Source organism: Leucoraja erinacea, chromosome 6, assembly GCF_028641065.1.
Source record: "Leucoraja erinacea ecotype New England chromosome 6, Leri_hhj_1, whole genome shotgun sequence".
NCBI classification, from domain to species: domain Eukaryota; kingdom Metazoa; phylum Chordata; class Chondrichthyes; order Rajiformes; family Rajidae; genus Leucoraja; species Leucoraja erinaceus.
This window is the reverse complement of record NC_073382.1, coordinates 65,930,432-65,956,928: the sequence shown is the minus strand read 5'-3', so window position 1 is coordinate 65,956,928 and position 26,497 is coordinate 65,930,432. Positions and strand designations below refer to the sequence as shown.

At 39.6% G+C, this 26,497-nt stretch overlaps 1 protein-coding gene across 1 annotated transcript in view; it reads left to right on the top strand.

Annotated features, from left to right (window-relative positions):
* chordc1a (cysteine and histidine-rich domain (CHORD) containing 1a) overlaps positions 1 to 26,042 on the top strand; it is a 29,933-nt gene extending 3,891 nt beyond the window's left edge. The window contains exons 5-14 of the mRNA XM_055637274.1: positions 4,517 to 4,566; positions 8,093 to 8,149; positions 13,272 to 13,414; positions 15,397 to 15,500; positions 15,789 to 15,841; positions 16,851 to 16,921; positions 18,029 to 18,134; positions 20,808 to 20,927; positions 23,660 to 23,722; positions 24,489 to 26,042. Coding sequence (XP_055493249.1) covers positions 4,517 to 4,566; positions 8,093 to 8,149; positions 13,272 to 13,414; positions 15,397 to 15,500; positions 15,789 to 15,841; positions 16,851 to 16,921; positions 18,029 to 18,134; positions 20,808 to 20,927; positions 23,660 to 23,722; positions 24,489 to 24,644 — 923 coding nt within the window. The 3' untranslated portion in view covers positions 24,645 to 26,042. The remainder of the gene's footprint in view (positions 1 to 4,516; positions 4,567 to 8,092; positions 8,150 to 13,271; positions 13,415 to 15,396; positions 15,501 to 15,788; positions 15,842 to 16,850; positions 16,922 to 18,028; positions 18,135 to 20,807; positions 20,928 to 23,659; positions 23,723 to 24,488) is intronic.
* Positions 26,043 to 26,497: the final 455 nt, after the last annotated feature.

Below are 26,497 nucleotides of genomic sequence, written 5' to 3'. Positions count from 1 at the left end.
TAAATTTTCTTAGTTCTCTTCAAAGTCACCGACCTAAAATGTTAGCTGTTTCTCTTGTAGGCTGTGGGTCGAGCATCAAAAATGTGTCTAGAAATCAACGTTCGTGACACATGTTTCGGAACTACATGAAATTTTGCACAGATTTAGATAAAATATAACTGAGAAGGTCATAACTCGTCAGTGCCAAGTCGCACATTAATTAATTGAACTAATTAGAAAATGAGATTGAAAAAAGTAAGAAGCGCCATCTAGTGTCCAATGCCTATATTACACCATGGGGAGCCTATACCGTGTTGCAGTCTATTTAAACCATATATAATTATAATATGAATATAATTGTGAGTGTGTTATTTGAATGAGACTGCTGCAGAGGTCCGGCTCCTGAACCAACCTAATTAATGGGTGACGGCAGCTCCTGTGTGTAAAGAGGAGTCAACGACACACTGTGTCTTTACTACTATTTATTGGTAATACACAAAGATTCAGATTCAGATTCAATTTTAATTGTCATTGTCAGTGTACAGTACAGAGACAACGAAATGCATTTAGCATCTCCCTTGAAGAGCGACATAGCAAACGATTTGAATAAAAAAAAAAAAATAATAATAAATAAGTGTCCGGGGGGGGGGGGGTGGTGATTGGCAGTCACCGAGGTACGTTGTTTAGTAGAGTGACAGCCGCCGGAAAGAAGCTGTTCCTCGACCTGCTGGTTCGGCAACGGAGAGACCTGTAGCGCCTCCCGGATGGTAGGAGGGTAAACAGTCCATGGTTGGGGTGAGAGCAGTCCTTGGCGATGCTGAGCGCCCTCCGCAGACAGCGCTTGCTTTGGACAGACTCAATGGAGGGGAGCGTGGAACCGGTGATGATGCGTTGGGCAATTTTCACCACTCTCTGCAATGCCTTCCGGTCGGAAACAGAGCAGTTGCCATACCATACTGTGATGCAGTTGGTAAGGATGCTCTCGATGGTGCAGCGGTAGAAGTTCACCAGGATCTGAGGAGACAGATGGACCTTCTTCAGTCTCCTCAGGAAGAAGAGACGCTGATGATAGGACAAACGTTACTGCCCTAGCTGTACGTGGTCTGTCACAGGAGCTAGAGAGCGATCAATGGGTGGGGAGGTTGCAATTATACTTCTGATATGGGGAGTGGTTAGTAGTGGTGAGGTCACTATATTAAAGGTACATGCACAAGTCATCTACACTGTGGGTTTCTTCCGTTTACTGAACCCCAATGACCGCCAGTGTGCAGAGTGGGGGTCACGGCCATAGTGGGACTGGGGCAGTGCCAGGCTGGGGGAAGGCTAAGGCATCTTCCACTGACAGGAATATGCCTAACCCTAACCCTAACCCCCCTTCCAGAGCTGCCCACGGCTGGAGCTGGAGCCGCTTTGGGATTGGATGCAGGCTCCATATGCCCCGCAGCCTGGCCACCTCGGCCAGCATGACCTTCTGGATCTTCGTGGTGATGATGGTGGGGCGTTATGGGGATGCTGAAGGCAGACCTGCATGCCTTCCGGGCTGCCTTCAGCACCCCCATAGCCTTGGATCAGTCAGACCACCCGCATGCTCGCTCAACACCGGCCTACCGACAACGTGACCAAACACTCGCAGCACCCACCGGCCGTCCGACCATTCGCAGCATCTACCGGAGGCCCGGCCTGGCCCAACTGTCACCACCCACCGGAGGCCCGGCCCGACCGACCGCTCTCACCACCCACCTGCAGGTTTTGTTCTTGATGAATTTCAAGTATGGTTTATATAATATTTTTACACAATACTAGACTACGTGGGACCCGTTGGGTTCCATGTTCACACGGGAGGGCTGGTCCCCCAGTGCAATATTCCACCTCCCCACCAATTCCAATATTGGTGGCCAGTGGAGGGGGGGGGGGCTTTCTGGAGCGCTAGTATGGGTGTTGTGGGCCGAAGGGACTGGTTTCCAGAGGGCTAGTATGGACATTGTGGGCCTAATAGATTCTTGGGCTGGCAGCTCAGTCACTCAGGCCTGGTGAGGTGGCACGTAAGTCAATCAGGGCTGGTGGGCTGGCAGATCAGTTAATCAGGGCTGGTGGGCTTGCAGCGCAGTCATTCAGGGTTGGTGGGCTGGCAGCTCAGTCAGGGCTGGTGGGCTGGCAGCTCAGTTACTCAGGGCTGGTGGGCTGGCAGATCAGTCACTCGGGGCTGGTGGGCTGGCAGTTCACTCATGGCTATTCCTTGAAATTCCATTTCAAACAGAGGGCAGGTCACCAAATTGACAAACAACTCATTACATTGTCATTAAGGGCGAACAAATCATTTATTGCAAGTAGATTGTTCACAGTTCAGTTGATTCACAGCTTAAAAACACAGTTGTGGACTCTCCCCCGCGATCTTCCTGAGTGACTGACTCGTCCAAGCATCCGGGGTTTTATAGCCCCCACCCCAACCCCCCGGAAGGGGCGTTACCCTCATTGTGATGATTGATGGGCGAGAGGACCAATCAGCTTATCAAGATTTTTTAAACACTCATAACATTTTTATTTTTCATCGATGGGAAAAATATTCGGGGCTGCCTCAGCGGAGGAGGACTGTGTAAGATGGCCAAAAATCATAGTGATATATCATAGCGTTTTTTTCTAAAATCAATATATAGCGCAGACAGGAAGTGGTCAAGACCAGACTTTTAGTTATATAGATGTTAAAAATTCAGGTAGTTCCGTGAGTTGGGTCACAAACTTGAACGAAAACTCTCCTCAGCCCACAGCCTATTGCCGCATATGCTTAAGTCTGCCTGTTCTGCTGAAAAATTTGAGAGCTTTTGTTTTGAATTTGTAACGTGTACTATTTTTTTGCTTTTAGTGTACTGGTATATTTACTACATGGAAAGTAATTAATGGACCAGATGGGTTCTTTTTTAGATATCAGTGTAGTGGCCATTTGGTCTGTTTTGCATATCATTGAGGATGGCATGTGCCTTTAAATTTTAGACTGCCCGTTATATTGTGGGTGGGATTTATGACGTGTTTTTGGGCGTCTTTGGAGCTTAGATGCTTACACAGAAGTTTAGTTTTTAGATTAGTTTGGAGAGCCGATGTGGCTAATGCGGATCATGTCAGTGTTACGGAGACACTAGGAGTTTTCTAATGTCTAAAGTAATAAGCTGGAGTTTGAAGAAGATTGTGGTAACGAGTTGGAAGAGACTTGGATGTATCTTACTCTTTTCTATCAACAATAAAGCACTTATTCATCAAAAGACTGTTTTGAAGCCATATCTGAGAAGAAGCTCTGAAGGTCTCTGTGAGTGAGCTTGCATGCGTTTAGAAGACACCCATCCTCATCCAAATAGCGACTAGGGTGCTAATTACCTGAAAGATATGAAAATCTGCCGCTACAATCTGGTGGTTTTACATTTGCTAATGCAATTCTTAATTTCAGATTTGTACATTATTGTAATTTAACCTCTGCACCTGCATGCTGGTATTAGGATTTATGCTTCTGGATCAATACAATACAATACAATACAATACAATACAATACAATTTATTGTCATTTGAGCCTCAGTGAGTCTAAGGCTCTGTTGGCATTGTGACTTAACAGTCTGCTAGTTCAGTAACTCTACCTATTACTTCAGTGCTTCGAGTTCTGTCTCTTGGTCCACCAATAATGTAGTTTAAATATGTTTCCTTGTTTCCAGACTCCTCATTATTCTGATTCCTCTTCTCTCTGCAGTCTGCCGATTCAACAGCTGGACAGTTGTCAAGCCTTTCTCTAATTCTCAGTTTTTTGAAATCACTGTGGTTCTCGATTAGAACTCTGTGCCCTCAAGTGGCAGTGCAAAACTTAAATCTTCCTCCTGTTTAAAAGATTCCTATTTATTTCTAAATTTGGTTGCCTGCCCATTTACCTTGCATTTTATCGTTACATTTTGTCTTGCTACCATATTGATTCAAGTTGTGAAATGTATGTAATCCAGTGTTTGAAGAGGCAATGATGTGCAACTGCCATTTCAAGGGCTCAGCGCGCTCACATTATGATGCAATCAAAAATACAATTTATGGACTCCAGTTCCATTCTGAGGTCTCTTAAAACAATGCTACTTTGAAAAACAATGTAAATTTCATTAAACAGATCAATAGATAACACCCCTGGCCACATACTCATTTCACCCTTGCCATCGGGAAGCAGTTACAGGACCCTGAAAACTGTAACGTTCAGGAGCAGCTTCTTCCCTGTAGCCATTAGGCTATTAAACACTAAAACTTCCAAATAAATTCTGAACTACATAGACTATTATTGCACTATTATTGTTTTTTTTTTTTATGGGTGCGTGTGTATATATTCACATATGTATGTGTACATATAATGAAAAAAGTTCAGTGTGTATATGTTTATACTCACACACACACGTTTGTGTGTGTGTATATATATATGTGAGTGTGTGTGTGTGTGTGTATATATACACAAGTAAGAATTCCAATGTTCTATCTGGAACATTTGACAACAAAACTCTTGACTTTTTGATTTTTTTTTTTAAAGATGCTTGCAGATACCACCCTGGCGTACCCGTGTTTCATGATGCATTGAAGGTAAGTAGTGCTTCTTTAAATTCTAATCTAACAAATGTTCAAGAAGTTTATTAGATGAACAAGTGTTGCAGTTGCCTTTAAAAGATCTTCAGGTGTGCAAGATGTGCATGATAATACCTCAAATTTGGATAAAACGTTCACTTTTCACCAGGCAGCACATTTATGTAAATTCTAATTCAAACATTTATGTATTTCGGAAGGCTCCAGGTTAACAGCTGGAACTGCTTAGAAGTGCACATTGACAAAACCTCAGAAGGCAATTAGGTTTACCAATAAGAACTGGGTGCTATTCAAGGCTTGGCTTCAGAATTGTCAGCACTATTAAGTACTATTGCACAGGAATACTAAAATTGATTAAATCAATGCATTAGATTAGATTTAAATGTAACTAAGGTAACTGAATTGACAAGCATAGGTGGATATATCAATGGTAAAAAGTCACTCCAATGGCCACAGGATGGCAGTCATTCTAGGCAGAGCACCAGCTCTAATTTTTGGTCCTCTGCAGCATTACAAATAAAGACATCACTAAATACAATACCAAACCATACAAAATAAGGATAGAAATTTGTAATAAGCGTATTTATTTGAACCCTGTTTTCCACATCACCTAACTGTTGTCACCTAGGAATGGGAGCTAGCCGTTGGTGAAGGTTCCTTTCCTCCTCAGGTAGATGGGGAGGGGAGCACAGGGGATGTCAGTGAGGACTGAATAGAGGCGGGAATGGTCGCTGACCAGCAGGAGGCGAAAAAATGAGTGAGTGGGGGGGGGGGGGGGATTTTATTAAAAATGTGTATTGAAAAATGACTAAATTTAATGAGGAGTGGATGAGCGAATGTAAAAGTGAAATGGCTAGCGAACTAGTAAAAATCTCGGCGTTTTTGCATGTGGTTTTGGCGGAGTAAAGGGCACAAATATGACATACACCCACATGCACACTCACACGGAGTTTTAATAGTATACAGATGGATATGATACAAATTATACACTATTTCTAGGTAATCCCTTACTCAGTTATAGTGGACAATCGACAAGGACGGTCCCCTCCCCATTTCCCCTCCCCATGATCTGTCAAAACGAGGGTTTACTGTATAGTATTTGTGATTTAGTAAACTGCTTCTTCCTATTGGAAAAGTTTTTCTCTCATGTGGACAATTACATTTGACTGATATACATCAACGTCTAGCAAATCAAATTGTCATTTTTAAGCCATAATTTTTTCCATCAGACATTCTGTAGTATTTTTCATATTTAAATATGACTATTCTTTAGTGGAGTGTGTATTATGCAAAAAATGTAACGGGGAATTTTGATGAGAAGCATTATGGAGAAAAAAACGAAACCTCTGAGGAAATTAAAATGTTCAAAGTAAAATGTAAATTTTGATAGATAGCCACTTCAAAGCCTCATTATGGAAAGTTGTGTAAGGTTTTGCATCTGCTCTTCCATCCAGCAAAAAGAACGAAATGCAGTATATTAATTTTACAACCATTCAGATTTAAAAAAAAACTTCACCTCATGACAGAATTGTGTCAATTACCAATGCTATATAGGAAAATAAGTATTGTCGAGTAGTCATAAGGGTTTCCGGTTCCCAAACTGGAAACCATGGATGAACAAGGAGGTTCAGAATCTGCTAAGGGCACGCAACAATGCCTTTAAATCCAGGGACACTTCTGCCTACAGTGCTGCCAGGTCGAACCTGAACAAAGGCATAAAAAAGGCCAAAGACATCCACAGGCAAAGGGTGGAAGACCACTTCAATACCGTAGACACCAGAAGCATGTGGCAGGGTGTCAGGGACATCACTGACTACAAGAGCAGCCCCGCCTGCCCCCACGGTGATATCACACTGGCCAACGAACTAAACGCCTTCTTTGCCCGCTTCGAAACTGGCAACACCACCAGGAGTAGAATAACCCCGGCCATGGCGGAGGGACAGGCCTTAACACTGAGCACTCTGGAGGTACAGTGCGCTCTGCGTAGGATCAATCCACGCAAGGCTGCAGGCCCGGATGGAGTCCAGGGAAGGGTACTAAAGGACTGTGCTGTACAGCTGGCGGAGGTATTCACGAGAATCTTTAATCTGTCTCTATCTCTGGCAACGGTCCCCAAGTGCCAGAAAACAGCCACCATATTGCCGGTGCCGAAAAAGTCTAAAGTCACCAACCTGAATGACTACCGCCCAGTTTCCCTAACTCCAATCCCAATGAAGTGCTTCGAAAGGCTGGTCCTCTCCCACATGAAATCCAGCATCCCTGCCTCACTGGACTCTCATCAATTTGCATACAGGGCAAATAGATCGACAGAGGATGTCATCTCACTGGCTCTTCACACTGTCCTGACTCACCTGGACAGACAGGGCACGTACGTGAGGATGCTCTTCATTGACTATAGCTCTGCATTCAATACGGTCATCCCCACCAAGCTCACCACCAAACTCCACCAGCTAGGCCTCAGCTCACCGATATGCTATTGGATCCTGAACTTTCTGACGGAGCGACTGCAGGCAGTGAGACTGGGCCCGCACCTGTCCTCCACTATCACCCTGAGCACAGGTTTGTGTACTAAGCCCCATGCTCTATTCCCTCTTCACTCATGACTGTGTTCCTGCATTCGACACCAACACCATCGTCAAGTTTGCAGACGACACAACAGTGATTGGACTGATCACCAACAGTGATGAAACAAATACAGAGCTGAGGTGCAGAACCTGGCAGACTGGTGCGCACGTAACAACTTGTCACTGAACACCTCCAAGACCAAGGAGCTGATTATTGACTTCAGGAGGTCCCATGATGGAGAATACGCCCCAATCTCCATTTACGGGGAAAGTGTGGAGAGAGTGTCCAGCTTTGAGTTTCTGGGCACTCACATTTCAGAGGACCTCACATCGTCCACCAACACCGCTGCACTGGTCAAGAAGGCACAGCAACGACTGTTCTTCCTGAGGACATTAAAGAAGACTGGTCTGCCCCAACAGCTGCTGACAACCTTCTACCGCTGCACCACAGAGAGCATATTAACGTATGACATCTCTGTGTGGTATCTCAGCTGCACGGAGGCGGGGAGGAGAGCTCTTCAGCGCATCGTCCACAGAGCGCAGAGGATTATTGGGACACATCTACCAGCTGTCCCTACTCTGTGTTGGAGAGCATCTACCACACACGGTGACTCAGGAAGGCCGTCAGCATCCATAAAGACTCCTCACACCCTTGTAACGGACTGTTCGAACTACTTCCCTCCGGCAGACGTTACAAGGCCTTCTATGCTCGAACCTCCAGACTCAGAAACAGCTTTATTCCCAGAGCTATAGCGGCTCTGAACCGGCCCTGCTGAGTCCCCCCCATCCTCCCCTGGACTGCCTCCCTCAGATGGTCATGTCGTACAGTTTATTTATTTATTTATTTATTTTTTACATCGGTTGGAAGCTGCATACTAAATCTCGTTGCACTGATGTGCAATGACAATAAAAGATATTATTATTATTATTATAATTTACAGGAATATTTTTTTGCTTGACAGGGGTGGTCTTGTTGCGAGCGACGAACCTCGGATTTTTCAGAATTTCTGAGTATTGGGGTAAGAGAGATTATCATTCTTTTTAATTTGAAGTGTGTTTCCTAATTGTGATAGATTTAGAAGTAGAATGTTGATAATATATTTGTGCAGGAAAGCATATCCTTAATTTAAAATGATCTTAATGCAAGGGATGTTAGTTTGAACAAGAAAAATGATCCAAGATTTTTGTCAGTGCTTCAGTAGAATTAATAAACATTGAATAAATTAGGTACAAAATTAATCACCAATAGTATTTTATTTAAAAGGTTGACTTTTACTGAATATATTTTATACCTCTCTTGTCAAGATCAGCTGTGGGGACATAATAAACACTTCAACTTACAGAAAACTGCTTTGTGGTGGCCTGCAGAAATTTGTCAAGTTTAAATGCGGTTTTGCATAATGATTTAGTGTAACTAATTGGCTATATTTTTGAATTCTCACATAAGGAAAGCGTTATGAGATAATAGAGGTGAGTGAATCCTAGGTTAAAGTTGTGGTATCGGTGATGTAGAGAAATTCGACTATTATCTCTAGTTTACAACAGATATTTTACATGATCCTACATCAAACATCACTTGGTGAAATGATATTGAGAGTTTGACATTTTTTTATACTATTTGAATTTCTAACGGAATTCTAGAATTGTCTTCACTCCATCTGCTGGAATAGAGAAGTAAACCATGAACTGAAGCTCGCTTCTAAGATTGATAATTGATCAAGTTGCCTCTAAGATTGATCATAAGCACTTAACATCCAAAGGGTTTTTCTCCAGTGATGAATCGATTAGAATATTAATCACCTGCCGCTTTGTAAAAATTGATGTTACACACATTTATAATGATTAGTTTTGGGGCTAATGCCAGTGTTTCTAATAGCTAGCAATGTTTCTAATAGAGGCTAATGCCAATGTTTCTAATAGCTAATTTTATTTGCTGATTTTCTACAGTTTTTCCTGACCCTTTAAAAAAAAAAAAAGATGTAATACATGTGGAATTTAATTGTTTCACATCTTGAGGTTTATGTTGCCTGTTTTGTTTACATAACAGATATTGAGATTACATGTAAATAATTATGGATAATGACACGTCCGGACCTTGTGGGGCGGGTTGGGTAGTGCAGATTACATTATTAGACTGGATCTAGTGAGAATGAATTGGGACGTTATTATTGGGTGATTCCATATCTGACATATGAGTTGTTTTAAAGACCAGGTGAGCAGAGTACGGGTCTGGTTTGTTGTGGTAAGGAAAAGGGACATGATCGGCAGGGTAATGGATGCTGGGAGAAGTTGCTATTTTGGTCAAAAAGAAAAAAAAAAGCTGGTAACAAGGTGATTGAGGGTAGGATAGTGAATGTGATCTACATGAACTTTAGTGTAGTATTTGATAAGGTTCCTCTTGCTTGGCTGATTAAGAAGATTTAAACTAGATTGACAGGATGGCGTGATCCAATGCAGGTGAGCAGCGGGAAGTCACTATGAAAAGAGATGAAAGGCTGGAATACAACAGAGGGCATGGACTGTTAGATTGAATTGCATTATTATAATGTGAGAGGCCTGACAGGTAAGGCAGATGAACTCTGGCCATGGATAGGTACATGTGATGGTATATTGTAGCTGACGACAAAACTTCGCTTAAGAGGGACGATACAGGTAGCTTAATGTTCCTGGGTACAGATGCTACAAACAAGATAGAAGCGGGAGTAAAAGAGGAGGGCGTGTTGCTTTATTGATTATGGAGAACGTCACGGATGTAGTTTGAGGAGATGTTACTGATGGTTCATCCAGTGAGGCTATACAGGTGAAATTGACTTCAGAAAGTGACCGTACACGCACCCCAGTTTTTATTGATGGTGCTGAAGTAGAGATGGTCGAAAGCTTCATTCCTAGCAATTTGACCTGAACGAGTCACATGGAAGCTATGGCAAAAAGGCATACCAACTCCTCTACTTCCTTGGAAGGCTTAGGAAGTTTGGTAGGTCCCCAGTAATCCTCACCAATTTCTACAGAAGTGCAGTAGAAAGCATCTTATCAGGATGCATCAGAGTCAGGTTTAGGATCAGCTCCATCCGAGACTAGGAAATTGCTGAGAGTTGTGGACACAGCCCAGATCATTGCCGTAACCAACCTCCTTTCCATTGACACCAATTATACTTCACACTGCCTCGGCAAGGCTGCCAGCGTGATCAAGGACCAGTCTCACACTGGGTCACTCCCTCTTCTTCCCTCCCATCAGGCAAAGGGTACAGAAGTTTGAAAACGCATACTTCCAGATTCAGGGGCGTCATTTTCCCAGCTATTATTGGGCAATTGAAAGGTTCTTTCATCAGCTAAAATGCGATCCTGAATTCCCATCTCCCTCATTGGGAGACCTTCAGTGTTATATCTTGCACTAAATGTAATGCCCTTTGTGTCTATGGATGGCTTGATTGTATCTATGTATAGTCTTCTTTGACTAGAGAGCTCAAGCAAAAGCTTTTCACTCACTGTAACGACAATAATAAACAAAAAATATATAATAGAAAGGGGAAGATCGACAATGGCTTAGATGGAAGATAGATGGGATGGATTTTGTCAAAGGTGTAGAGGGTCCTACAAGGGAGAAGGCAAAGCTTGATCTATTAAGAAATTGGGAAGGGCAAGTGACATAAGTGTCAGTGGTTGAGTCTTTTGAGACCAGCCACCAGTTTTATTCGATTTAACATAGCTAAATCCAGGGCATGCCGACAAGTTAAAATACTGAATTGGGACAAGGACAACTTTAATGGTGTCAAACATGAAATTGCTAAAGTTGATTGGAGTAGATTGTTTGTAGGCAAAGGGACATCTGGAAACTAATGCTTTTAAAAGTGTGACGAGGAGAGTTCAGGGCATGCATGTTCCTGTTAGAATGAAAGGCAAGGCAGGTGAGCGTAAGGAAGACGTGAGAAATTGAGGCTCTTGTCAAGAAAAAGGAAGCATGCGATAACACAGGCAACTGGAATCAAGTGTAGACAAGGAACTGCAGGTGCTGGTTTACAAAAAGACACAAAGTGCTGGAGTAATTCAGCAGGTCAGGCAGCATATCTGGAGGACATCGATAGGTGACTGGAGGCCAAAAAAAAAACCCTGTTGTGTTACAATTGTAAAACACATTGAGGCTGCATTTGGAGTATTGTGTTCAGTTTTGGTCACTCTGCTATAGAACAGCTGCTGCTAAGCTGGAGGCAGACATTATTCGCTGGTGTGCAAGAGAATGAGGGGTGATCTTATGGGGGTGTATAAAATCATGAGGGGAATAGATAGGGTGAATGCACAATCTTACCCAGAGTAGGGAATCAAGAACCAGAGGACATAGATTTAAGGTGAGTGGAGAAAGATTTAATGGGAACCTGAGGAACAATATTTTCACACAGAGGATGGTGGGCATGTGGAACGAGCTGCCTGAGGAAGCAATTAAGGCAGGTCCTATAAACAATATTTAAAAGACATTTGGACAGGTACATGGATAGGAAAGATTTAGAGGGATATGGACCAAGCTTGACCAAATGTGGATTAGCATAGACGGGGCATCTTGGTCAGCAACAACAAGTTGAGATGAAGGGCCTGTTTCCTTGTTGTGACGCTTTGACTCCAAGGTTTGTGGAATCTATGGTGACTTGGTATTTTGGATTCAAAATTGGCTTACCCAAAGAAAACAGAGGGTAGTGGTGGGAAGGTGTTACTCTGGCTGGAGGTAAATGACCAGTGTATTCCATAGGGATCAGTGCTGTGATGGGGTGGGAGATTGCAACCTTCACGTGGTCCGCCCTGTTTCGACAAATTCAATCAACCTGGCATGCACAATCAAATAAGATCAAATAGAACAAGTTGCCCTACAACTTTAGGCTGTGCACGCCATACGCAAGAAGAAGAAGAAGTGCTGTGATCTCTGAATGACTGGACATGAATGTTGGTGGGTTGGTCAGTAAGTTTGCAGAAGGCACAAAACTCAATGTGGAGGAAAGAACTGCAGATGCTGGTTTAAATCGAAGATAGACACAAAATGCTGGGGTGACTCAGCAGGGACAGGCAACATCTCTGGAGAGAAGGAATGGGTGACGTTTCGGGTTGTGACCCTTCTTCAGACCAGTCTTGACTGAAAAACTTTGCACAAAACTCAATGTTGTGGTCAGTGAAGAATACTGTCAAATGATACAGATCAGTTGCAGATATTTGTGGAAAAATGGCAGGTGAAGTTTAATCTAGGCAAGTGTGAAGTGTTGTACTTTGAGATGTCAAATGTAGGGAAAATATGCAGTGAATGGCAGTAGCATTAAGAGCATTGATGCACAGAGGGATCCAAGCCCCATAGTTCCTTCCTAGTAGCAAAACAAATAAATGGCGGTGAAGAGGAATATGGTATGGTTAACATCGTCAGTTGGATCTTTATTAGTCAGGAAGTCATGCTGCAGGTTTATAAAAACTATGGTTAGGCCACATTTGAAGTATTGTGTGCAGTTTTGGACACCCCATTAGAACAAGAATGTTGAGGCTCTGGAGAGGGTGCAGAAGTAGTTGTCCAAGATGCTGCCTGGACCAGATGGTACTAGCTATAAGGACAGATTGGACAAACATTAATTGTTTTCTCTGAGCGCGGAGGTTGATGAGAGTCTTGATAGAAGTATATAAAATTGGGAGGCCTAGTTGGGTTCTGACCGTCTAGCCTTTATGCCCAGGGTGGAAATAACAAATGTGTGAGGCTTAACTATAAAGCGAGGGGGGAAAAGTTTAAGGAGAGGTGCGGGGCAAGTTTTTTTTTGGGTGATTGGCTTGAACACACTGCCGGGGTCGCAGTGAAAGCAGATAAAATAATAGTGGTGTTTAAGAGGCTTTTAAATAGACAGATGAATATGCAGGGAATGGAGGGATGCAGAGCACATGCAGCCAGAGGGGATTAGTTTAACTTGGCATGATGTTTGGCACAATTGTTATGGGCAGAAGGGCCTGTTCCTGTGCTAAACTGTTCTATGCACTTTATAATATTGGTGCGACTGTGGAATGGCTATATTAAGTGAGACCTGATCTAACATCACTATGTTTTTACCTCATTTCCAATTAAAGAATTTTGAAGGAAACTAGATAATTTGTGTTTGAAATATAGAGTTCTTATCATTTGTTTAGGGTTGCACCGAAGGACGGCACAGTAATATAAAGACCCCAGACCCAGTCAAACCTGAAGTGAAGACCTCTCCGGAACTCACTGCGAAATTCAATGAAAAAGCTACCCAGAAGCGAAAACCAGTTGAAGCAATTATAAGACCAAGGTAAATGATTATTTAAAACAGGATTGCATTTTTATTTATTTTCTGTTTTCTTTATTTTGGAAACATATACCTGTAAATCAAATTGTGCTGGAATGTAATTGGTGTATTTTGCAATTGAACATATTTGCTCTCTCTTCAGATTGTGTCATTTAAGCCCCTTTTTTGATTTGTTTTGGTCTTTCTTTCTCTCCCATGTATGTCATCTTAAATGGTTCAAGACTATGCTTCACATGAACTAAAATTAGCTTTTTTTAAAAAAAAGAATGAGGCAGTGTGTATAGTGCACCTTTTCACAATTAAAGAATGCATGAGAAATGGTACGGAATTCCTGTATGTTCCTGATATCTCAAATTGACCAAAAATATAACAAAAAGATCTGAATAAATATTGGGACAAATTATCCCAGATTCTAAAATATATCCATTCAGATCCACAAGTGTCTGGATTGCTAGTGCTTGCTATCATCTAAACCAGTAGTGATAACTGCTGCCCTGCTGTCTGCTGCCCTGTTCTGTGTAGATTGACACCTCATTAGTTTGATTAGAAACACAGAAATTAGGTGCAGTAGGCCATTCCGCCCTTCGAGCCTGCACTGCCATTCAATATGATCATGGCTAATCATCCAACTCAGTATCCCGTACCTGCCTTCTCTCCATACCCTCTGATCCCCTGTTAGAGCAACATGGTCTTCCCCAAACTCTCTCTGTCACACTCTCAAAAAATTTGAGCAAATTTGTCAAATCTTTCCACAAAACCACATAAGGTTTGATCTTATTCATTTCTGCTAAATGATTGGTTATTTCCGCTTTGATTATCGATTCTAATATTTCACCTGTAATTGCTGTTAAACTAATTGGCCTATAGTTCCCCACCTTCTGACTACCTATTTTGACATGGAAGACACATTAGCTGTTTTTAATCTTCTGGTACCCTCTGAGAATTAACCAAGATTTGAAAAAATTAAACCTATATTGCAGCCATTTCCTTTAAAAACTTTTGATGCAGGCCATTGGGTCCTGGTGATTTGTTTATCTTTGAGTCCTGTGAGATTCTGTAGCCTTGTGATTGGGATCATTACAGATTCCTCTTCATTATTTGAAATTAGACCATTTGTTATCTCAGTGATATTTGCAGTGTCTTCCACAGTGAAGATGGATGCAGAGAGATTGACTAAAATATCTGCCATTTCTTTGCTTCCTGCTACTAATTCACTGCCCTTGTTCAAACACTTGCCTTAGTTGTCATGTTCCTATTTACTACCTCATGGGGGATCTTTCATCACATGCTCTCTTAATCCTTTCTCATTACTCACAGCTAAATCTAAAATGGCTTGTCCCTGATTAATTCCTCATCATTCTGTTTGAAGATGCACCCCACAAATTGATCTACGATACTGTTGGCCAGTTGGATTATCTAGTCAATGCATAGATTTAATTTTCCAGTGACAATTGCAGTTCTGTTCACCCATGCCCTAGATATTTCCTCATTGTTGCTCTGCCCTATCAAGGATTCACATTTTTAAAGATAGCGGAGTCAGGGGATATGGGTAGTCAGCGGCTCTTAAAGATAGCGGAGTCGGGATATGGGGAGAAGGCAGGAACGGGGTTCTGATTGAGGATGATCAGCCATGATCACATTGAATGGTGGTGCTGACTCGAAGGGCCGAATGGCCTACTCCTACACCTATTGTCTATTGTCTATTTTAGGGGCCCACAGTCTATTCCCACATGTCTTTCCATTTTGGTCAATTCTTTTGGAACCACATATAACTTGTAATCTGGAGCAGTACTGTGTTCAGTATTGGTCACCCTGCTATAGATTTTTGGGGGCAGACATAACATTTGGAGAAAATTAAGATCTATTCACAAATTTAAAACAAACATAGAGGAGACAAGTGACATGTGTATTTTCATAAATGTGAATTGTTGAATCTACTCATGAATAATGATCATGCAAATTTGTTCTTTTTTTTTTTTTATTAGTCCGGATGCCCCAATGGTAAAGTTGGAACAAAAGGTTTCTCCAGCATTGAAAAAAGTACTGGAAAAGCTAGATTTAACTGTTCATAATGGACCAGAAAATAAAGGCAAGTGATTTTCTACTAAATTAAATTGCTGCTAACCCCAAGTTTTTATCATTTTTACTGTCAGCTGTTTATACATACCAAACATTAGTGACAGTGTTGGGATAAGAGGACGTTCTCAAATATTATCAATGTGTCCTTTTGTTAGCAGAAATGTGAAGAGTGACATAATGAAATCCACATAGTTTTGAAAAACATTATATATCAGCAGTACTTTTCCCATGTTCACTCTGGAAGAGAAAATTGATGGTTTATAATTTCTTTTAAAAAATTGTCTTTTTACTGGAGCAGATACTAAAGAAATAAAGATTGGAACCACATGTAAAAATGCAGGTTGTAATAAGGTAAGCATTGATATAAACATAACTTTTTATTGCCATTTTAATGTCTGTGTAAACGGAAGCTTTTATTTTACATTTCATGCAATGGCATTTACTGGGGAAGGTAGCATTTATTGCCCATCTTTAGTTCCTCTTAAAGAGTTGATGGTGAGCTGCTTTCGTGAAACACTGCAGTTTGTGTTTTATTAGGCATTGCTATTGTATATTCTGATCTATGTTTTGGACCTATTGGAGCTGTCAAAGCAGCTTAGGAAGGAGCATGCCTTGAAAGTTATAGATAGTGCATACTGCAACCATGGTGTACCGATGTTCAAGAGATCATTTTTTTAGGGTGGTTTATGCCGTTCATCAGGTGTACTGCTATGTCCTGGATCATGTCAAGCTGCAGTATTACCACAGACAGGATCTTGAAGTTACTGCCAACCCACAAATACCTGGGATGGATATGGAGTGGGATCTTGGCCCCTAATTGTCCAGATAGCAACCAGGTCATAAACAATGTCCTACTGAAAGAATGCCTGTCAGAATCCAAAATTGGGGATGGAAACTGTTTTCTATCAGTTTACATCTCTAGCACTGATAATGGCATAGTTACTAATATTTAAAAACATTGATTTTTTTTAATCTAGTACTAGTTTTCTGAGGGTAAGTAATAAATGTACTAAAGTGATCTTGGTTTTAGTTAATTCTTAAATTTGTATTAAAGCAATAATCGGGCTTTTTAATAATTCAAAAGGAAATGGAATGCTTTTGATGACAGCAGTATTCTTTGTGATTTTAGAATATAGCTCAATAGAATTATCCTATATTGAAATATTTATTCAAATGTACTCCGTCATTTAGCTATTTAATTAGTGATAACGGGGAGATTTAAATACCAATGGTAAACTATTTTAGTTCAATAGAGATCTATTTTGGAGGAAAATGTTTTGAAACATTTGAATATTTTGCTAAATAAATCTAGGTTCATCTTATTTTTGTATGTGTATTTTGTCCTTGATCATCCCTGAAGACTTTTCTGGATACAAGCAGCAATGAAGAGATATGTGCTCATCACTCTGGAGTGCCCATTTTTCACGAAGGGTAAGTATGCGTAATGCTCATGACATTTATGTCAACCACCCATTTCGGTCATGTGCCACTCCACATTATCAACAGTGTTTCAGTTCTAACCTCTTAAGTAACCTTGATTTTAGTTGCTCCATCGTTGCATTACGTTTGGAACTGCTAAGGACCTAATCTCTAAATTACATTTAAAAAAGCCATTGACTCTCCTTGAAGAAGCTACTGAAAATATTTTACTGACAAAGCTTTTGCTTGTGTATTTCTTTCTCCTTTAATGATTATGTACCAAAATGGTGACTATCCTCTTTTGCAATGCCATATTGTGATGAAGATGCCATGTGAATATAAGTTCATGTCTGTTTCAGTGATTTTATGTCCAATATGGTAAATAGGGAAAAAGGAAGTGTTTCACTATAAAAGCCAACAATGCCCATATCCCACTTTAATAAATTTATAAGTAAACACATATAACACTTGAAGCTAAAGTAGAAAACTAACTCAACTCAAATTGGACAAGTGAGTTAATGAACTGTGGATTCTTAGTCATAATGAACTGTGGATTCACAGTCATAAACCATTGGAATGGAACCTTCAGCCCAGTAAATCAGTGCAGACCATTGAGTGCCCAGTTACATTAATCCTGGATTTATATCCTATTTATAATACTCCCTACCAAATTGGACAATTTACAGTGGACTGCTAATGTACTATTTTAAATGTTTGAGATTTGGGGAAAAAATATCTCAGGAAATCTATATGATCACTGGGCAAAGTTAAAACTGTATACAGCACCCAAGATCAGGATTGAATCCGGGATACTGGAGCTGAGAGACAGCGGCTTTACTGCGCCGTTCTTCTTTTGTTGAATGGGGGTTGCTCCAAGAATGTTACAAACAAATGATACAAGACGAGTGCAAGATGAGATGATACAAGTGAGTGTGAATGAATGATGCTGATGAAAAACATTTACAAATCCGTGATATTTTAAGGGAACGTAAAATTACATGATTACATTCAAGGTCAGGATTTTTTCCGAAGTTGTCTTTTGCTGCACTCTTTTATATCTTTTCAATTCAAATTTTATGATATTTTAAATATCTGCATTTAATAATTTTATTTCCCCAGAATGAAATTCTGGAGCTGTTGTAAGAAAAAAACTTCAGATTTCAATTCGTTCCTGGCCCAACCAGGGTGTACTCAAAGCAAACATGTGTGGAACAAAGCACATAAAGTAAGTCGAGTTCAGGCGATATACAGGCATCACTCTCCTCCAGAATTGTTCTCTTCAATAATTATGAAAATATGCCACAAATGTTCAGTTTCTTTTGAGTAAAATTCAGATGTCAACTCCAAATTATACATAGACAAACAAGGTTTGAGCAATGTATTTTTACTGCACCTTTTGGTATCAACATGTATTTTAAATAATAGGAAACAATCTCTTGAGAATATGGAGAATGCATTGACTGAATTAAGGGGATGTATTATTTGAAACTTGGCTCAAGATAAGCCAGGCGAGGCATTGAAGCTCATTAAGGAGATGACAATGAATATCAGAGGTCAAAAGCAATAATGTTCTTTTTTATATGATTTTGTTTTGGATTTTATTAATCAACCAATACATAGTGACAGTATAACGATAGATGGTCAAGTATAAGTCGCAGAATATGTTGTAACTCCATGCTGCAGACTTTGAGAGTTTATCACATTATTGGTGACTTGTAAATAAACTGCTAATATGTGCACCAAAGGGGAAATCATTTTAGGTGTTTGCATAATTATTGGTCAAATGTCAGCAGAGGCTAAGGTGAGGGTTTAGCTGGCAGCTGTGCATGGAACAGCTGGCATTCCTAACTGCTATAATATTTGGGAGTGCTGAAACTTAAACTGCTGAAAATGTTGCAACTATTTGACTCCATTGAACCTTGCTAATCTGAAACATTTATGATGAAAAATTATTGTTTGCTTCAGTTTCAGATTAGATCAGGCACAGGATTCAAGACCCCATTCATTCCTTTGCGGGTTATGGGACTGCAAAGAAGAATGTTGCATTATTTTCCACTATTTTTGTATAATTATGACATATATTGTTTCCAAATGTATTAACTTTTAATTTGTATTAAATAATGCTTGAATCTTTATAAATTTCAGGTATATTCAGATTTATTGAAATACCATATCAGATTTGAAATACATCAGAAGTATCTGAGATTTGGTAGAAGATAAAGTTCAGAGTGAAGTTTTGGTCCCTATTAAATACTTTCTGTGGGTCTTTTGGTCCACATTTGCGTCCTGCCACTATTCACGTCTGAAGAGGGTATTCACTTGAAATATCACCAATTCCTGCTCTCCAGAGATGCTGCCTGTTCCACTGTCCAGCATTTTGGGTATCAACCAGCATCTGCAGTTACTTCCTATATATTCAAGCCAGTTGTGGACAATAGATAATAGATGCAGGAGTAGGCCATTCAGCCCTTCGAGCCGGCACAGCCATTCAATGTGATCATGGCTGACCATCCTAAATCAGTACTCCGTTCCTGCCTTCTCCCCATATGCCCTGGCTCCGCTATCTTTAAGAGCCCTATCTAGTTCTCTTGAAAGTATCCAGAGAACCGGCCTCCACTGCCCTCTGAGCCAGAGAATTCCACAGACTCACAATTCTCTGAGAGAAAAAGTGTTTCCTCGTCTCTGTTTTAAATGGCTTACCCCTTATTCTTAAACTGTGGCCCTGGTTCTGGACTCCCCCAACATCGGGAACATTTGTGTTTGGAGCCAGAGTATCTGTGCCACGGAATTTAGTCTCCCAGATCCAGGAAAAGCGTTTTAATAAATGGGAAATGCAAGCGCCTTATGAGAAAACCCAGGCAACTTTCTCATTAGTCTGGACCAGTAAAACGAAGTTAATATATTTAACCATCCAAAAATGCAAATAAGTGTGTGTCTGTGTTTGACTTATTGCATATTAGATTGGATAATCGTCAGAATCTTTGTTCAAACATTTGAAACTGAATCTTGTAGAGGAAAATGTGTGGAATTGGGTACAAAAATGATCTAATAAAATGGAGGAATAAACTTAAGAGGTTAAGTGGCTCGATAATATACTAATGTTCTGATTGTTCCATATATTAAGATTGTTTAACATTTTATTTTTTGAAGGAACATGTGGCATTTCCTGCTACATCTTATCAAACCTCATGGATGATGATCCTGAAGGATGCCTGGGCTTGATAATGTAACTCGTTATTCAAACTTAATGTGAAATGGAACTCTGACACAGATGTGCTCATACCTTAGTAAACTAGAGCATAAATGTGTGAACTTAATTAAAACAATGCAGGAAATATGTTGATAAACCTGATAATCTAATGAAAGGAAAAATCCAAGAAGCATATTATTTAAATCTAAATTTGGTGATGGTTGATTGCAGGATTTTGAATTGTTGAAGGCCTTGATGGTTAAACCTGCCCACTTAATGTTTATGAAAGGGAACATTGCTTAACCTCCTTTGGCAGTAGGGAGATGAGATTTGAATGGAGGTATTGAATCTTCAGTCATTTATGACCTTGGGACACCAAACATTGAACAATTCTACCAGCTTAAAACATCAGGTGCACTGCCAGTAATGTAGTTTTTGGGTAAAGGGTTGAAAGCAGGGTTTGTATCATTTGCATGTAGTATTTTCATGTAAGAAATCCCTTTTTGGTAGCACCTCATCACTATCTAGGATCCCATTCAATTATACAAGCAAGCTTCGAAGCAACTTGGAGAATTGGCATTTTCCTTTTTAAGAATGGAGGCTGGTCAGATTTTCGAGCATGTTGATTATAGCTTTGAACAGAAAGCAAAAAATATCTGGCTCAATTTTCATATTTTTTGTTGTCTTTATTTTTACATTATTTTACAGGGCAATAAATTCATACCATGTCGACATGATTGGCACCAAACTGGAGGACAAATTACAATCACTATTTATGCCAAAAACTCCATCCCAGAACAGAGTTATGTTGAAGCTAACAGCACAGTGGTATGTTTTACAATGACTTGATTTAAATTAAAACTGATGCCTTCTCTGTACTTTCTTTGTTCACAAAATGTATTGTCAGATAAAGCCTCCATGACTGTATTCTAATTTTAGCAGTAAGACTTAACTTTAAGGTTGACGTTATTAGATCCACTCAAGTATTCAATATGTACTACCAGTTAAAAACATTAAATTTAGAATAAAAATTGATACAGGGAATCTGAAATAAAAACAATTTACTGGAAACAGTCAGCAGCATCTGTGGAAATAAATTTTTAACACTTTAGGTTGACAATGTTTCATTAACTTTTTCTCTTCCATGGATAGCCACCTTTTACAAAAAAAACACTTTTGGCTTCAATTGTTACAACTTAAGCCGAAGTAATAAAAAATCCTCTCATTTCATAATTTTATTTTCAATGTACAATTCAATATGGGTATAAAATGTGTCCAGTTTCCCTGTGTCGTGCTCCCCAGTATAATCAAAAAGATTGTTGGTTTAGATTCAGTATCTGTTTTCACTGTGGAGACCCTATAGATTGAAAAGGAAAATATTCATTTATTTTGTTCCCTATTAATTTTGGGAAGTTTGGTTTAATTCTACACAATGGCATAACTGAAGCTAGGAATGTGGTTGATCAAGGAAATCAAAGCATCATTTTATTTTAAATGCCATTATGGATCATGGCAAGTTTGTGCTGAACCTCTTGAAATTCTAGATGATAGAAATGAACGGCAGTGATGATTATTGAACTTTATTGCCATGATAAAATATACTTAGTTATTTAAATAATCCACAGAAAGACAGATGTACACAATTGCTTTGTATTTGTTCAATCTTTAAGGATTGAATCCTATTCAATCATAGGAACTGTCATTAAATTTTAACACTTTTTTTAGTTATGTTCATATAGCATTAGCATTGAATGATTCTGCACAGTAGGTTGCAATTCACCCAGTCATCTCTTGATATGCGTCGCTCCCAAGCTCATTCGTGATTAACTTAAATTTTTCCTTCAACTGTTTATACTTTTTGAAAGTTATTACCACTCTTAAAGGCAGTGCATTCCAGAACATAGTATTCTGTGTAAAAACAAAAAAACAACAAAACCCTTGTTGCCTTTGCTGTTATTCCAGTTAACATAAATGTATTTCCTTGGGTCCTAACCCTTTTGCTGCTAAAACAACTTCTCTTTCAAGTGCAGGTCAAGCAAGAGGATGTAAGGTAGGCAGTAGGCATGTGTTCTTGTCTTGTAAATATATGTGAGGAAAGAAACAAATAATTGCCATCATGACTTGGATTTTAAATTGAACACTAAGATGGTGGTTTTCAATAACCATAGAATTGGACTTAGACATGCCTATCCATATGGTGAAGATAGAATAGTACAGGTTGAACTCGGACCGATTTTCCGGCACCCTTGGTTCCCGAGCCTTTCTGGATTACCTGTTTTTTCTGGACCAAAATAGGTCACATGATAATGAAACAACAATACACCTCTGGTCTGCTAATGACACCCCTCCGTCTCTAAAGCATCATGGAGTGCCAGAAACTTAAATAAAACAAATATAAAATGTAAACTGAATGTCAATGGAATGCCCTACCGATCCATCCCCGTCTCCCTAGCCGTTTAAAGCTCTGGCTTCCGACCCCACTCCAGACTCACAAAGTGTACGAGCAAGCCCTTCTACACTGACCGCACATTCCGATGCCACGTCTGTTGTTACTGCTTATGTTGGAGTCCCTGGGGACAGTGCTTTCTTCGGTAGTGTGGTTGGAAGCCGGGGCTGTAAACGGCAGGGAGAATGCGGGGTTTGGTTGGCAGGTCCGTTTGCTATATCTGACATCTGCTATAAAGGGGTCATTAAAATGAGGGTTACTATATTGTCTTTGCAATACAGTTAGGAGAGAAGATTAAGAGCATAGTTGATCCCTTAACGACCAAGGGACACGACCGGAAAGAGCGCCATGCCATCTGTGGTCGCTTGGGGAATTTCAACTGAGCTCTCGAAATTTCTTCCGGATTATAGGGGTAGGCCAGAATATCGGTTCAACCTGTCGTCTTTAAAATTAGACGGCAGATTAAAATATTTTCTAAATAAGTAAAGCTGGAGGCACTTGCCAGAAGTTTCCCCATCTGTTATATTATGTAAACACAATGAATTGCATAATTACGGTAGTTGATATTTAGAATATGCATTGTGCCCTTGCACAGCATTGGTATGAAAAGGCAACATTAAAAATTGTTTTTATTCATGGATGGTCTGCTTCAGTTGAGATCTGTGCCTCTGTTTTAAGCGGTACTGTCTTGTGAGTCCCTGCAATGTTTTTTATGGAGTACCGAATAAAAAGTCTTGATCTAATGACTCACAGCATGGTGGAATTGAGGAGATTTGGTAATTTAATCTTTTAGTTGACTGTTACATCTTGTGGCTGGCTGTTTTTCAGTTGAGAATTTCCTAGTCAGTCCCTAATCAAGTGTGTTACCTATTCCAATTGAATAAGTAAATTCAGCACACGTGTTAAATTTTGTTAATGTGTTGCTGAGGATACGTCCTTTGGCAATCAACAAATTGTTAATATTGATTAGTTTGATATCTAGTTCCTTTTCCACATTTCAAAGATTTATCATCAATACAGTATTTAAAAGCTGTTTAAAAGTTTCAATTATTTAAGATGTACATTGCATTGTATTCAATGCTGCAGATTAATATAACTATTTTTGATATTACAGCTGAATATCCACATTTTATTTGAAAGGGATGAGAAATTTGAACAGAGATTAAACTTATGGGGTGTAAGTACAGACGTGCAAATCTAGAACATTTCTGCCTTCCGTTGACTGACTCACTGCGCCAACTTTTTAAAATATCTCAGCTCATTTGTGTAATTTATTCTAAATTGATGCTACTATCATTTCATTTTGATAGAATCAGGGATTAGTTTCCCTAATACAAGGATTGAGCAAAATAAACTTTAATGCTCATGGCATCTTTTTCTACTGTTCTCTTTTGCTTAGCTGAATTGATCTGTCTTATTTTTATCTGGCTACAATTACATAATCCTATCCAATTACTTTTTTGAATACTACTCTACTGTAGGCTAGAGTTTACCAAACATTAGGTTCAGCCCTTAATTCTTTCATTAGTACACTGACCTTAGCTACATCACACGAGTACACTGGAAGTACAGTTATACTTCTGCACCACTTTCCTTGCCTGTCTGTGGTGTGTATTCCAGTTTCAATGATCTATCATGTCCTCTATTGACCATTGCTTATACTAAAGCTTTTATCTTTGGCCCAGGCAACAAACTAATTTCTCTGATTCCACTTCCTTCCTTGGCTACAGTCTTGGTTTGAAGGTTATTCTCAACAACCTTGGCATTTAATTCACTATTGTCAAAGTTGCTTCTGCTTTTGTTCTAGTTAACAACTAGATTTTTGGCCAGAGACACGATAAAAATTTGTGACGCACCACAGTTTATTGATTATTTTAAATTTATGGTTTCTATTTATGGCGGTGATTTTATTTTATCCCACTTTGTGCTCTTTTACACTCAAGGTCATTGATGTTAGTAGGAGTCAAATGAGTATGACATCTGCGAAGATTGAAATTACAATGAAGAAAGCTGAACCTGTATTATGGGCTCGGCTAGATTTACCTCCACCTGAGCCTCCAAAAGAAGCAGAGCTACAGGAATCAAGTGATGAAAACTGAATAACTGGGAACAATATAGGAATGTGAAATGGGACATGAACGAGAAGGAGTAGAAAACGCATTGTTAAAATTGGTTTGTGAGATTCGCTTGCATTCTGTTTCATTTTGGAAATACAAATGTTTCATGAACTGGTTGCTTTATTTTTGGTGCATACCGTGGAGAAAGACTTATGAACATTGTACCACATCTTGCTGTAGTTTTAAGCTGCTTAGACTTGCATTGTGTAACCTATGTAACTCCATTATCCAGCACAGTATAAAATGCCCCAAAGCTACATACAACATCCTCAATGACTGATGAAATATAATTAAAATTGATCTTTAGCGCTTTTCAGAATGTTTTACATGCCTTCATTAAATCACATTTTATTCCTGTGAAATAATCCATTCAATTTTTTCCTAGACTTTTTAAGTTTAATTCCACAGATGTAAAAAAAAATCAGTTTTCATTGAAGGACTCTGAAGTATGGTGGGAATAGAAGATAATATAATACAACTAAAATTATGGATTTAAAAACTTAATCCTTCTAGAGAAATAAAGATTATTGGAACAGAGAGAAAAGCAAGTTGGCCTAGGTAGCGGAGAATATGGGGGAAGTAATAGATGGAACAAAATGAATTTCACTAAGGTGAAATAATTGGGTAGTTAAGATTCACCTCATTTTGTGTAATGTGTTGCTATGGTTGACCATGCAAATAAGGGATGACAGAAAAATAGCCAATCCTCATACAGAGCAAGCTTGAGCTTCCTATAATGGCACAATTAACCCCTGCAGACGGCAGTGTGGCCAGATGGAAGATCAGCTGATTTTTATTGAGCTTGTGAAAGGCCTCTTCATTAGTACATGAGGCCATAGCCAAAGGTCAGTGTGTGAATGGGAAGTGAATTAAAGAGCAAGCTACTAGTAGCTCAGGATCACTTCTGGATCACAGGTGCTCAGGCTAATTGGACTGTAGCAACAAAGAATTGCAGATGCTGGTTTACAAAAGACCCAAGATGCCAGAGCAACTTAGTAGTTCCGGCAGATTTTTGGAGAACATGGATAGGTAATGTTTTGGGTCAGGACCCTTCTTCAGACTGGTTGGGCTGAATATTCTTTGTTCCAGCAATGGATTAAAATGTTGAAATTCATGTTACTGATTCTGTTGGTTCTATCTATGATATAAATTCCACAAATTATAATGTTTTTAATTTGTTACTTTAAATAAATAAGAAGAATGTTGGCTGGCAGTGGTAATTGCCAATACCAAATTTATGGTCCCTAATTTGTAATGAGAATCACATCTTGCACAGGTTTGCTTCTATGTGCTACTGTTCAAATGCGCTGGAGGGTAAAAAAACAGTAAGTTTGTAATAGTAACAATGTAATAAAATCTTTAATGTTTTTTTCAATACTAGATGTGGTTTGCTGTTGATTCTTAACATGGAGAACTTTTTCAGAAGCTCATGTTTAATTTTTTGTCTGCTTAGTTTGCTATTATGACATTAGTCAAGGTTTTGAGTATTACGGAAATTCACATCAGGGCATTGAAATATTGAAGATTGTAACAAAATGAAAGTTACAGGTACGCAGTTATTTTTGTCTTTCTAAAAACAAACTGATGCTCAGTAGATAGCAGGAATCATGGAAACCTGGGTATTTAACATTCAACATTTAGAGACTGGATAGACTATACTCATAGAGTTTAGGAGATGAGAGGGAATTGAAAGCACAAAATTCTTTTGACAGGCTAGAATAGAAGATTGTTTCCGATTTGTCCAGGACAAGGAGTCACAGCTTATCATTAAAACCGAGATCTTTTTTCACACATAGAGTGGTGAATCTCTGGAACTCTCTGCCGCAGAGGGTAGT